The sequence below is a fragment of the Cydia amplana genome, chromosome 1, assembly GCF_948474715.1.
Source record: "Cydia amplana chromosome 1, ilCydAmpl1.1, whole genome shotgun sequence".
In the NCBI taxonomy this organism is placed as follows: domain Eukaryota; kingdom Metazoa; phylum Arthropoda; class Insecta; order Lepidoptera; family Tortricidae; genus Cydia; species Cydia amplana.
In genome coordinates this window covers 22,025,617-22,038,788 of record NC_086069.1, presented here as the reverse complement: position 1 = coordinate 22,038,788, position 13,172 = coordinate 22,025,617, and the positions used below count along the sequence as shown (strand labels likewise).

General features: G+C 41.2%; 3 protein-coding genes across 3 annotated transcripts; 2 read left to right on the top strand and 1 right to left on the bottom strand.

The window, feature by feature from the left end:
- The first annotated feature begins 4,532 nt into the window (after window positions 1-4,532).
- Window positions 4,533-5,553, top strand: LOC134653854 (protein dpy-30 homolog). The gene is made up of 2 exons (XM_063509221.1): window positions 4,533-4,723; window positions 5,262-5,553. Exons 1-2 carry the CDS (start codon window positions 4,643-4,645, stop codon window positions 5,517-5,519), a joined length of 339 nt encoding a protein of 112 aa, XP_063365291.1. The 5' UTR covers window positions 4,533-4,642; the 3' UTR covers window positions 5,520-5,553.
- Window positions 5,554-6,335: 782 nt separating this feature from the next.
- Window positions 6,336-8,989, top strand: LOC134653844 (radial spoke head 1 homolog). The gene is made up of 4 exons (XM_063509210.1): window positions 6,336-6,457; window positions 6,981-7,131; window positions 7,867-8,340; window positions 8,720-8,989. The coding sequence occupies exons 1-4, from the start codon at window positions 6,410-6,412 to the stop codon at window positions 8,956-8,958; spliced, it is 912 nt and encodes a 303-aa protein (XP_063365280.1). The 5' UTR covers window positions 6,336-6,409; the 3' UTR covers window positions 8,959-8,989.
- Window positions 8,990-10,377: 1,388 nt separating this feature from the next.
- LOC134651514 (coiled-coil domain-containing protein 85C-B) lies at window positions 10,378-12,712 on the bottom strand. Its single transcript, XM_063506619.1, has one exon. The coding sequence runs from the start codon at window positions 12,228-12,230 to the stop codon at window positions 10,989-10,991; it is 1,242 nt and encodes a 413-aa protein (XP_063362689.1). The 5' UTR covers window positions 12,231-12,712; the 3' UTR covers window positions 10,378-10,988.
- Between the last annotated feature and the right edge of the window lie 460 nt (window positions 12,713-13,172).

Sequence of the window (13,172 nt, the reverse complement as noted above, 5' to 3'; positions counted from 1 at the left end):
AAAATTTTTTTTTCAAAAATAGGATTTATTTAATTATTATTTTGAGCTATACAGGGTGTAATCGTTAAGTGTTGCTCGGCGATAGTTCCGTAAATATAGCAGATATCAGAAAATTTCAAATTGATATCGAAAGTGCATATAGTGAAAGTGAAGGGCAATATACACACGAGTGTTTTAATGCCTGTGTTGATAAAGCAGTGTATGGAACTATCATAATTAGGTGGGCGAGAAACTACCCTCATTTATGGCATTAAATAATTAAATAATGCCATAAATGAGGGTAGTTTCTCGCCCACCTAATTATGATAGTTCCATACACTGCTTTATCAACACAGGCATTAAAACACTCGTGTGTATATTGCCCTTCACTTTCACTATATGCACTTTCGATATCAATTTGAAATTTTCTGATATCTGCTATATTTACGGAACTATCGCCGAGCAACACTTAACGATTACACCCTGTATTGCTCAAAATAATAATTAAATACGTAAATCCTATTTTTGAAAAAAATATTTTAGGCATCAAACGGGTAATGATTACGGCTGAAAGCAGTCACAAAGAGACATTCCAAAAAAATAGGGTATTTTGGAACTAGAGTGTTTTGAGACCTACGCATTATGAGAATAAAGTATTACGCCACGCACAGGTGAACACAATTTGGGGTATTTTGGGAAAGGTGTATTTTGGGACTAGTTCTCAATGGTTCTCGTGTAAATCGAGAATGAGCCTTTTTGGAAATATGGTATTTTGGGCCTAGTTTCTTATGAGAAGAGGGGCTTTCGAAATTAGAGTGTATTGACTAATAGTGCGTTTTGGGACTAGTGCATTCGCCACCGGATAGGGCCATAAATATGCGATCTGGGGCTTTACGAATTAACGCCCGTGGTTTGTCTAAGTTTTACGTCTTGCTTTGGCCAGGAAGTGCCACTCCCACTTACGGGCTTAGGGTGACGTAAATTATAGAAACAATTCCAAACGCATTTATCAAATTTCAAGTGACGGTGTTTCTGTTGTTTGCTTTTATGAATAAGTTATACCTAGTCTGGCCAACCATTACGACACTGCCCTCAGACCTTCATCAAAAATATACCTTTCTTTGGGATGTTAATATTAGCGTAAGAATAATATTATGACGTAATTGGTTGGCTAAACTATCTAAATAACATCGCAGATCACCACAGATGTAGGTAATGTGTATATTGTGTGGAAATAATATTTAGTTGCAATTGTAAGATTTTTTAAATAAATCGTGACTAAGTGTTTAAATTTACCTTGTATTTCTTTTCTCATATGTCCATCCTAACGAAACATGACTACTAGTAGAAAAAATAAATAATATATCGTTTAGGTACGTCACCATTTTATTTACAAACTTGATAGAACGTGACAAACGTTTCTGTCATGAGACAGACAATATAACTTAGCTTTTTGTATATGGAACAAAAACGTAATTTTCTTTTAGCGTAAACTACCATTATCTCATTAGGTAAGAATGTGGGGAATGCGCATACACGCTATAAGTAGGTAAATTATAAGAGAACAAATGAAATATGTAGGTACAGTCAGCAGCAATAGTAGCTAAGCGGTGGAGGTGTTCAAAATGATCTTGACGCGATTTTATTGTTAATTAAGAGAATAAGAGCGTGTCAAGGTAATTTTGAACACCTCGCCCGCTTAGCAACTTCTGCTGCTGACTGTACAGACCTATACAAAGCTATTGGGCTTTGCACCCTTGCATTCACATTTGTACGCAATGGTGCTAAGATTAGATTTGCTGACTGTACATTCATTATATGGTGAAATAACAGGTGAAACGATGAGAAGTATGAAACTTTGAAGTGTGTTTTTTTTGTAAAATATAAGTTCGAGCCAAAATAACACAAAACACGTGTTGTTGTGTTCTCCAACATATAATCAAACCAGTAATTAACTAGCAATTTGCTTGAACAAAACTCTACAGAAGTTATCTTAGAGCGTTTTGTCACTTTTCAGTACTTTGGACGCCAATTTCTCCCAAAAGGTTGAGTATGGGCAGCTAAAAAAAATACGTGTCTGTTATTTTAGACTACTTTATAACATGTTTATAACATATATAAAAATAAATCAAATCAGAGCCGGAGAGTTGGGTATCTATCGGGTTCCTTGTTAATTAACATTTCAAAGTTTCATACTCTGGACTCTGGCGTCATATTATCAAATGTGGCGCTTAAGCTTTGGATTCCTCCGAAAACGGTGCCGTCATATTACGGCCGCTATATAGCGTTGACTGACGTCACTAGAACGTTGTCTATAGATGGCGCGGTTTCCTAGACAGCGTTACGTTACGTTGATTGTCAACGTAACGTAAGATGACGGCCGTCATGACGGTGTCGATAGTTTCGTGAACGTTTTATTAGATAGCGGTGACGCCATTTTGAATAAATGACACGAGATTTGAATAAATGATTCCGTACTACGATTATTTTCCTCTTCTGATGATATTTCATCCTCCAAGTAAATTATAGATGATCAAGCAAATCTTGTCAGTAGGAAAAGGCGCGAAATTCAAATTTTCTATGGGACGTTATCCCATCGCGCCTATATTTTTCAAATTTGCCGCTTTGACCTTGGTGGATGACGGTGTGTTATGACGCCGTGGTTCTTTCCACATGTCGCCACCGTAAAGACGGCCGTCTTTTGCGGCCGCTATATGACGGCCGTCATATGACGGCACCGATTTCGGAGGAATCCAAAGCTTTATACATATTATATATATATTATATCATATATATGTCGGAGCGAGACACCAGAAAGACGTATTGCAGCATTACAGTTCATAGTTAGACGCCTGTAAAAGTCGATTAGCAATGTTTGGCTACGTATTATTTGCTTGTAACGAAATAATAAAGTTGCGTAGTGAATAACGCCACCATCTATTGGCGTATTGATGAACTAAAATGACAGGTAGAAGGCTTTGGAACGTCAAGAGGAGTATCTTGAGTGAACGTAGGCACGAGCAGGCATTTTTGTTGTTATGTTGGTAGACTGGTCAGGCAGGTTTACCAACTTGAATTGGAGGCGGGAGCGGTTGGCTCCGCCGCTGGAACTGGCTTCCTTCTTCTTGATCGGACCGCGCTAGAGATCGGACGTTAGCCAAGCTCGTGCCTAATTCGCTACGTTCCTGAAGGCTTACACCTGAAGGATTATTCTGAAAGCTTATAGATTCTCACGTTGTTTAACCGTTTAGCTAAGTGTTTTATTCCAAGTGTTATTTTGATTTCTTATGTGCCATTAGAAGCTTACTTTTGTAAAATAAAGATTTGAACGGTTTCATGTGATCTTTTTATTTTGATTCAAATAATTTTGGAATAGTGATTGGTCGTTTTGATTATTTAGTACTAAAATATAGTAGGCACTAGTATGGGTAACGAGTCTGAATGTTTATTTCATGAGTTGGTAGCATACCTACTATTTTGGCTGTGAAGTAATACATCTAGGTACTACCCCCACGTGCCCACCGCCATTAGGACCATCCGTTCTCCGACATATATATATTATACTACTCTTTGGTGTTATGACGCCGTGGTACTTTCCACACGTCGCCACCGTAAAGACGGCCGTCTTTTGAGGCCGCTATATGACGGCCGTCATATGACGGCACCGTTTTCGGAGGAATCCAAGGCTTTAGCTGACGTTATATTAGACTATTAAGCCGGCTTCCCACGGCCCGTTTTTTCACAGATCTGACCGCGCCTCTACAGGTCGAAGATCGTGGGAACGGTCGCATCCGACGAGGCCTGTCGTCACCCGTCCGATCCATCGGGAGTCGGTAACTTCAAAGGCACGTCGCGACGGTGCCTGTAGGGGCGCGTCTGCGTCGGTTCATTTCACCTGGGACAGCGCACAGGCCTCGTCGGATGCGACCGTTCCCACGATCTGTCGGCCTGTAGAGGCGCGGTCAGATCTGTGAAACAATGGGCCGTGGGAAGCCGATGTAATCAACCGCACAGGCATCCACAGGCGTGGCGCGATCCGGCATGGCCTGTAATAAACACGGGCCGTGGGAAGCCGGCTTTAGACGTATTAGAAAAGTAATCAAACAGAAAACTTTAAAAGAATAGTCTTAAATAAGAAAAAAAAAACATGAACCAATCTGTTCTTTTATTATAATAAAAAATATTATAATAAGGACAATAAGTTTCCAATAACAGTCAAGTGACAGAAAGCCAATGCATATAAGTTACTCTATGGCCAATGCTGCCAATAATGCACAGCCAAAAGCTCAGCTCAAGAATGCCCGGCCTGATAATATACAACAGCGAGCCATAACACACTATCGCACCGCATCGTGAACTTGGTGCGTCGCACCCATTAGTGAGAGCGAGAAAGAGATATCTGGTGCGGTGCGATAGTGTGTTATGACCTTGATTCCCAGACGGCCGCACCGGACTCTGGTGCGGTACGGCTGGGTACGGCGTACGTTCGATCGTGTGTATAAAAAAAAGTGACATATTGACATTGCCTAGGCCTTGGTATCGCTGGAAGAAAAACGATAACGATCTGCCAAACAACAAAATTTATTTGCCTTCATACAAGTGCAGTCCTACTTAAAATTATAAATATTGCAGTAATTGTATGTATAATATATAACTGCAACCGATGTCCGATATTTCTTTGGAAGCGAATCACGAAGCCGTTAAAGAAGAGCAACCGCCGCCCAAAATACCGGATTCCGTAAAGGTTAGAAGCATAACATAATACTATTGTTTTGTAAACTATTCAGTTAGAAAATTTAGTTCAATTATTCTTGTATGTGTAATAGTTATTATATTGCTAATATATTAATCAATAAAAACTTTGTTGATAATGTTTTTGTAGGCAATCCTAATAATATTATAAAATGTAGAGATTGTGCCTTTATGAATTCATTTTATTTTAAAAACTACTGTTGTTAGGCTACTAACTACAATACATATATATTTATAATATAAGTATGGCTATACCTACGACTACTAGGCCATTTACTTTAGACTGTTATAATTCCTAACAGCCTCCTAGCCTAGTTGGTGACCTTCCCAGGTCCCAGTAAGTGCATTTAGTGGTGTGTTTGTTATCTATGTATTTTAGTATGTATATTGTCGCCTAGAACCCATATTACAAACTTAGCTTAATTTGTCTGTAGTTGATCTCTCTGTAAGATAGTCCCCAAATCCCCAAATAATCATTTTCTTTATTTTAATTATTAACATTATTGTTTTAATACCCCTCTTTCTTGCAGAAGATAATTGCAATGGAGAAAGAAACGGACACAAATGCTAGTCGGAAATCCCGCATAGATCTGAATGCATTACCAACAAGGCAATACTTGGACCAGACTGTGGTTCCCATACTACTCCAGGGGCTCTCGGCGCTGGCCAAAGAGCGCCCACCAGATCCTATTAACTACCTGGCTGCTTACTTGATGAAAAATAAGGCTACTTTTGAAAATAACAATGCTGCGTCAAATAACAATCCTCCAGCAAATGCTCAAACTTAAGTATTATTGTAATAAATTTATGTTGTGGCAACATAATTAGAGAATTTCATATTTTTATACTATTTTAAGTTGTGTTTGGCATACATAAGGTACATTTTTGTCTACTTGTTTTGTTCTATGACTATTCCTAACTAAGTGGTTAGAGATAACCATATTAACTTTGATGCATGTATCATGTTGTTATTACATTACTAGTGAGTATGATTAGTAATAAATAGCCTTATTCTTATGTAAATAAACTTTAGATTGAAATGGAAATCTTTTGAGTTTAATACTCTCTTAATTACACCTATTGTTTAAAATTAGTGGGATCCATTAAATACAAAAATATTTTTGGCAATTAATACTCCAATTACTTTTTGTGGGTATGGTATTTAACATTCCCCATCCATAACCATTTTGTGAGCAGCTATAGATAATATATCAATTCTGTGTATCTGTATGTCCTGTGGTGATTTAATTAAAACAACCTAATGTATATAGTATAATATATAATTGTACCGTAATCAGCAACTTTTTATATGATAGAGAGTTGGTATAGGAGTTGTAATTCTACAATTTAAAACCATTGATTTCTGTTTGCCTTTTCGCCACCATTGACTTTATATAAAGTCAGTTACATTTCGTGCCCCACACCACACGCCACGACTTGATATGTTATACGGGTTGTTTACGTGCAGTTTGTGGCTTGGCGTTGATGACACTTTAGTAGGTACTTCATTGATGTGGCGGCGAAAAGGTTAAAATAAATCATATAAAAAATCATTTTTTCTTACAAAATTCAAATGAGTGCTGGCTGAACCTTATAGTATCTGTCACAAAAGTCAAATTGACAACTTTCAATAAACTTGTAAAGAGATAAATTTAGTTTTGAATATAATTTAAGATCAATGTCGGAACAAAAAGGTGAGAAGGGTGAAGATGAGGACACTATTGGAGTAAGTAATTAAAATTCCATAAATATCTACTATCATTATAAAATATAAATATTACAGGACTTTGTTACACAAATTGATTAAGTCTCATAGTAAAAATAAACATTTTAAATAAATAATAAAATATAGCAAGCTCATTAGGCTTGTGCTGTGGGTACATACTTAGACAACGATATATATAAATACTTAATTACATAGATATATAAATACATAGAAAACACCCAGGATGAAACACTCGGGGAGGAACAAACATTTACTACTATAGGCAACTATAGGTATGTTTAGCATGTATCTTTTTAGTTTCCTAAATTAATATTTTTAATTTCACAGCATATTAATCCCTAGGAACCAGTCACATATAGGCTAGCAACGCTTCGATTCGTGTTAGGTATTTAATCCAATTACTTTGTCCAATGTGCATTGCGTCTCACTCTCTCAGCGCAAAATGTGAGACGCAAATACACGTTGGACCAAGATGTTGGACAGTCTTTAGTACCTATGGTAATTACAACCGTTTGTTGAACAGATATACGTAGGCCAACGTAACCAAGATGGCGAACGGCACGGCGAGGGCTGGGCCGTGCTGCCCAACGGCGACTTCTACACGGGCTGCTACTGCCGCGGCCAGCGCAACGGCAAGGGCCTGTACGTGTTCAAGAACGGAGCGCGGTACGAAGGTATGCTTACCTGCGAAGTAAAGCAATATTTATGGACTATCTTATACAGTCTTGTGTAGAGTCAGTGTCAATCTATGGCGAAATAATTTCAGCAGACGATAGGTACAGATGATGGGAGGCAATTCCATTCCTTTTCCTTAGCAGGTTGCATTAACGGCCTGACCACGACATTGCGCGACTGGCTAAGGCGACAACCATAGATGGGAACGAAAGGTCAGATCGCTGTGTCTCGCTCCAACCTATGGTTGTCGCCTCAGCCGAAGCCAGTCGCGCAATGACGTGGCCAGGCCGTAGGAATGGCGAGGCAAACCGCGTCGTGTCAAAATAAGGTAGACACCTATGTCAGTGGTTGTCAAGACAGAGTGTACCTATTGAAATAGGCACTTTTGGTTTTATAGTGCTGGGTCTTGTAACCCGCCGGGCCGTACATGCCTCACCTGCCTTATGAAAATTCAGACGCGGTAATAACATCCTCGAATAGGCTTTGTATGATTGGTACAAAGTTAACTCTAACTCAAATATTTATTTAGTTACATTCATACACAGACGATATTACGCGCCTACGGACTTTTAGGTATAAAAAGCTAGTACACAACAAGTTAGGTAGGAGATAGGAGTGAATGATTATAAACCGGGAGTGCTAATATTGTACTTATAAGAAACCTGCTCCTACTCAGTAGGTACGTTAATAGCAGCTAGCAGCCATCGTTCACTTTGCCTTCACATTATCTACAGGCGAATGGCGTCGAGCGATGAAATACGGCGTCGGTACAATAACGTACCCCGACGGATCGCGGTACGAGGGCGACTGGCGGAACGATCAGAAGCAAGGTTTCGGCGCTTACTACTATCCCAACGGAGATATATACGAGGGCGCGTGGTTCAAAGGGAAGCGCCACGGGCTCGGCACCTACTTGTTCAACGAATACCAAGTCAAATTCATGGGCACCTGGGTCGAGGGCCGGATGGAGGGACCTGGGCAGATCTTGTACCCTCGCGTACGCTTCCACGGCTCCTGGTACAAGGGCGTACCCAGAGGCCCGGGCTGCTTCGTGTTCGACACCAACTGTATGCAGCACGGGTTCTATTTGCTGATAAAGGATCCGGCGCTGGAAGAGTTGGGTGAAGGCGAGGAGGAAAAGGAGGAGAAAGTGGATAAAGAAGAGCCGATGGGGGAAGAGGAAGAGATGGAAGTTGACGAAACGAAAGGTAGGCAGACTAGGTATAATTGATACGTTGTAGGATACAATTCGATACCTTAGATACCTATATACTTAGAAAATAAAATATTAGGTAAGTAGGTCTTTTAAACCAAAAATCTTCAAATTATTTAAAAAAAAATGTAGTTAGGTACTTATGCAGTATATACACTCTGAAAATTCCATCTGTCTTCATGAAATATACTTACCTACAGACGGATTGAGCTAAGTGGGACGTGATGGTAAATATTAGGGACTAAAGTGGATTCGGATAGCTGAAACATTTACATGCGATAAATATTTTTCCGAACCGTTCATGATCGTTTAACCCCAAATGATTGATAACAACGGTATCTCTCCTGGCGCCAATAGCAACATCGCAATTCCAGGCAAAATAGTGGTGTGGCGGGCTCGCAACGTGACGGCCTACATGGCGGAGTTCCTGCCTCCGGAGCCGGTGCCGCTGCCCGTGCACGACTCCGTCCCGTCGCTGACCGACGAGAGCGTGGGGACGGACGTGCTGCGCTTCGAGCCGCCGCCCGTGTACCCGGAGCACGAGGGCGACGACGGAGACTCATGGCTACTGCACCGCAAGGAGTTCCTCGAGGAGGCGCAGCCCAAGGAATAGATGATGTGACAATAAATCTTATAATATTTTTGACTGTTATCATTTTAATCCCTGACACAAAGAGGGGTGTAATGCGTTTGACGTCAATGTATATCTGTCTGTGGTATCGTAGCTCTCAAACGGATAGACCGATTTCGATGTGGGTTTTTTTGCCTAAAAACGAGTTTCCTTACGGTGGTTCTAGGCTTAGTCTGATAAAAATCGATCCAGCAGTTTGAAAGGTAATATGGTTCTTTTTCAAAATGATAAAAAGCATTTTTGGTATAAGGCATTGTACGGGTTTTTAATAGTACATCGTGCAACGAGGGGGATAAGTGAGATATTGTAAACGAGGGTGATAATTCCCGGCAGCCACAGGCATGAAGGGAATGAAAGACCCGAGTCTGCAATATTCTTACCCCGGAGTTAGATACAATGTTTTTCATCATACAGCTAAATAATTCTTAAATACGGTGACATTTCAAACATTCATCCGTCATTTCATCAAAGGCAGTGCCTTCACTGGCTGCACAGACCCATCCGGCATTAAGCTACGATTGAAAATTGTGTAAAAATAATTTAAACTGCTATTAAATTACTCAAAACAAATATTTTTAAAACATAAACAAAGATATTAAATCATAAACGTCAGTATTTTAAAACAAACTCTAGTAACATAATTTTAAAAATAGCTTTAACTCCCTAGGGACTTAGGGAGCCCTAGCTTTTTATGTGTGAATTACATAACAGGATTTCAGGTTGAAGGACACGATTGGAAAGTACCTACCTACCCAGGATATACGTATAGTACGGTAATCTATAACCGGGCACAAGGTTTCGTAAAAGTAATGAAACTCTCAATAAAAAAGTAAATCTCGAATAATTTATTAAATTTAGGCACAACTAATAATTTGAGTAATAAATTAATAACATCAACATATTTGATAAGGACAGTTGCAGTAAATGTTAGTGCTGACAAATTAAAATTATGAAAAATTCAATCAGGCGCTTACATAGGTAGCTATAATTATAAGGTGAGATGGGGTAAGTAAGAAGAACATAGTCTTTTGTTCGGGGCAAAACGAACACTAGATTTGGGATAAGCTGATACGTAGGTACTGAGATTTCTGAAAAACTTTTTAAATGGAAATAACCGCCACGTACTTAATTGATTGTCGTCAGATTTGAGGATAGTAGTCCGTTATTTTTAAATGTTTTCATGTAAATTAAGTATGTTAAAAGTACCTATCAAAAGAAATTCACGTCAGATATTTCAGATGTCTACTTTCATAAGCCCAAAATTATGACGATTTCATAGAGTTCGTTTTGTCCCTGGTTTCGTCTTACCCCTTCTCACCTTTCCCTGATTTACATAGTAACTCCGTTAAACTGCTGGCTAAGACAAGGCATAAATTGGAATTTAAGCTTGAATTAATTCGGGAAGTCAGGTAAAAATATAAAACATTTAAGAGGAAAGATAGGTAATATTGGACATTAGAAGTCGTCAGCCGTTTAATTTTGTTTAGCCTCATTAATATTTAAATTAACAGAACCAATATATTAAAATACAATAGCTAACATTAGTAAGCAATAATTCCTATCCACACACTTATATAATTACTACGCATACCTAGAAAAAAATGCAAAGCAAATACAAATAGGTGTAGGTATGTCATCTTCTGTAGCGAAATAGGAATCCGCGATAGAAAATTTAGGCTTCAAGAACACTATGAAAATAACTTAACACTTGCTAGTTTTGTAACACATTTTATATTAGATTTGTACTTTTCGGTTTCTCATGTGATTTGTTATTATTTAATCTCGGCAAGCATCATCACACGCGTCGTTTTCATTAACAAAATCCCACCGCTCTTACATTCAGTAAACAAGGTCAACCTTACAATCTGTTGTCTGTGGGTCACGAGACCCCTCCGATCTCGCCGTGACCTCGATAGAGTCAGATTCCAATCAAACTCCGGCGGGTAACAGTATTTCGCGTATACATTTGATTTGTACTGTAGTAACTTTAGTAGTTAAACTTCTGTAGATTTTTACCGTGGAGGCGCTTGTGGTGGGGCGTCTTCTAGCTTACCCCATACCACATTGCACATTTCTCGTACGAGGGCTTGCTCACCAGAGTCTAAGTCAGGAGCTGGTCTCCTTCTTTCTCTCTCCACTCGCTCTCTGACTTCTAACACTTGCAACGCGCGCACAACCGCTTCGGGTCGCTCGCCGATGCCGCCGTTGACCCCTTTCTCTGCCTCCAATCGTCGAACCTTCTGCTCCAGGTCGCGCACGTACTGCACCGTGCGCTCGGCCAGCTGCGGGTGCGTGACGGGTGCGGCGAGTGCGCGCACCTCCTCGGCGTTGGTGCCACTGCTGCTGCCGTCGCCGTCGTCTCGTTCCCGGCCCGCCGCTCGTCCGCAGTTCACACATGTGCTCCTCTCGCGCTCCTCGTCCAAGTATAAACACAGCTCTTTTAACTCCAAATTATCTCTTATCAGTTCCTGCTGTTTGTCGTCCAGTTCCCTTAGTTTGCTTTGATACGCTGAAACTTCCTGTCTCATTACCGACGCCGTGTATCTGCCGAATCTTTGCCACTCGCGTGCTAACTTTCTTCCTTTCTGACGATCATCATCTAAGAAACAACACAAGTCACGGAGCTCCTGATTGTCGTCGCTCAATCTTCGGTTAGCGTCTTTTAATGCTTTTATCTCGTCCAAAAGTGTCTGAATTTGACGCCGCTGGTCCGTCGAAGCTCGGGGACCATCAGGTTCCACTCGCTTGGTAAATTTGAGCATGTCAGCTGATCTCCTGTGGATCTGCTCCTCCTCGAGGTTTCGCTGGATGCGCTGGGTATCGTCCGCGCTGCGCGCGCGGGCTGTAAGCTGCCCGGGCTCGTGCACGATCGCCTTCGTGACCACCTCCCCCGGGGGTCGCAACACTCGTAGTGCTCCCGGAGCTTGAGGGTATCCTACTGGGTATCCTTGGGGATACTTCGAAAAGGGAATTGATCCCCCCGGATATGCAGCAGGTTGAGTTCCTAGCGGATATTGTATTTTATTGGGGTCCACAGGTTTCCCCACGTAAGGAGGTTTGAACTCCTTCGCGGACGGGTCAATAGTGGCAAGTTTGGGACCGGCCGCGGACGGCGGAGGCGGATGATACCGCGGTGGAAAGTTGACCGGTTCCGGGCCCTGTTTACCTAGTTGCTGTTGCTGTTTCTGTTTGTTGAACTGAACTCCATTTTGATTGATTGACATTGTCGTTAGATCCGATTCGCAGACGGTCATCAGCTCAGAGAGGCCGTGTGATGTTTATGTGATTCATTTCAAAAACGGCACAGATTGCGCACACGCGAAAGCTGAGGCGGCATGGGTTCAATACGACTATTGGTCCTTGAATGAACGGAGGTGGGGACGCCGGCTGCGTAGGCCGCGGACCGTGGCATTCGCGCAATTATCTTGTCGCGATCCGATGTTTAGTGAGAGGCACTGGTCGCATAGATTGTTAGGGCACTGCTTGCACTTTGTTTATGTTTTAGTACAGGTGTTTTGCGGTTGCGGTCTTGTTTACGCGGCGAGAGGCGGACAGTGGCCGTGCGAAGGAACGCGGCCGCGCGGGGCGCGTGTCGGTACTGGCGCGGGCCGCGGCGCTACCTGCGCGAGCGGCGGAGGCTCTCGCGGTCCCGCTCTACACGTTCATCTCACCTGCACGCACACTAACACGCCGTAGTCATTGACTTCAATGCTCTTGTGGTTTTCATACAAAGATGCTCGCGCCTCACGCGCACACGGAAGGTGAATTGTATCAATATCAGTCATTCGAAATTTTTTGCGTTCCGTCGATCTATCAACTCTCCTGGTGCAACAAAAATGCATTTAAAATTTAAAAACATGGTGTCAGGTGTACAGCATGGTGGAAATGGAGTCAATTTTAGGGGACCATCTGATCTATACAATATATCTTAATACTCTTTTAGGCGGGGGAAGAAAAAATTTTGCTTGCATTAATTCGTACAGTCTCGAAAGCTTTTTCTAATCAATATTTAGGGTTTACAGATGCCCACGATACGATTATCTCGAGTACCGTAATTGAGCTCTTCATGAAATTAATGACCCTAGGGTCAATATCTAGAACACTATACAGACTAAGTCATACAGTCGGGATAATGTATCAATTATATGTCTTAAGTTAGTTCATGATTAATAACAAAGAAATCCCGAGAGTTTCCT

Excerpts from the sequence above, each read along its gene's own strand:
- LOC134651514 (XM_063506619.1), bottom strand. The coding sequence starts at position 12,230 with ATGACCGTCTGCGAATCGGATCTAACGACAATGTCAATCAATCAAAAT.
- LOC134653844 (XM_063509210.1), top strand. The coding sequence starts at position 6,410 with ATGTCGGAACAAAAAGGTGAGAAGGGTGAAGATGAGGACACTATTGGA. Across the intron at positions 6,458-6,980 it reads AAGATGAGGACACTATTGGA|ATATACGTAGGCCAACGTAA; the intron begins GTAAGTAATTAA and ends TTTGTTGAACAG. Across the intron at positions 7,132-7,866 it reads GAACGGAGCGCGGTACGAAG|GCGAATGGCGTCGAGCGATG; the intron begins GTATGCTTACCT and ends CATTATCTACAG.
- LOC134653854 (XM_063509221.1), top strand. The coding sequence starts at position 4,643 with ATGTCCGATATTTCTTTGGAAGCGAATCACGAAGCCGTTAAAGAAGAG. Across the intron at positions 4,724-5,261 it reads AAATACCGGATTCCGTAAAG|AAGATAATTGCAATGGAGAA; the intron begins GTTAGAAGCATA and ends TCTTTCTTGCAG.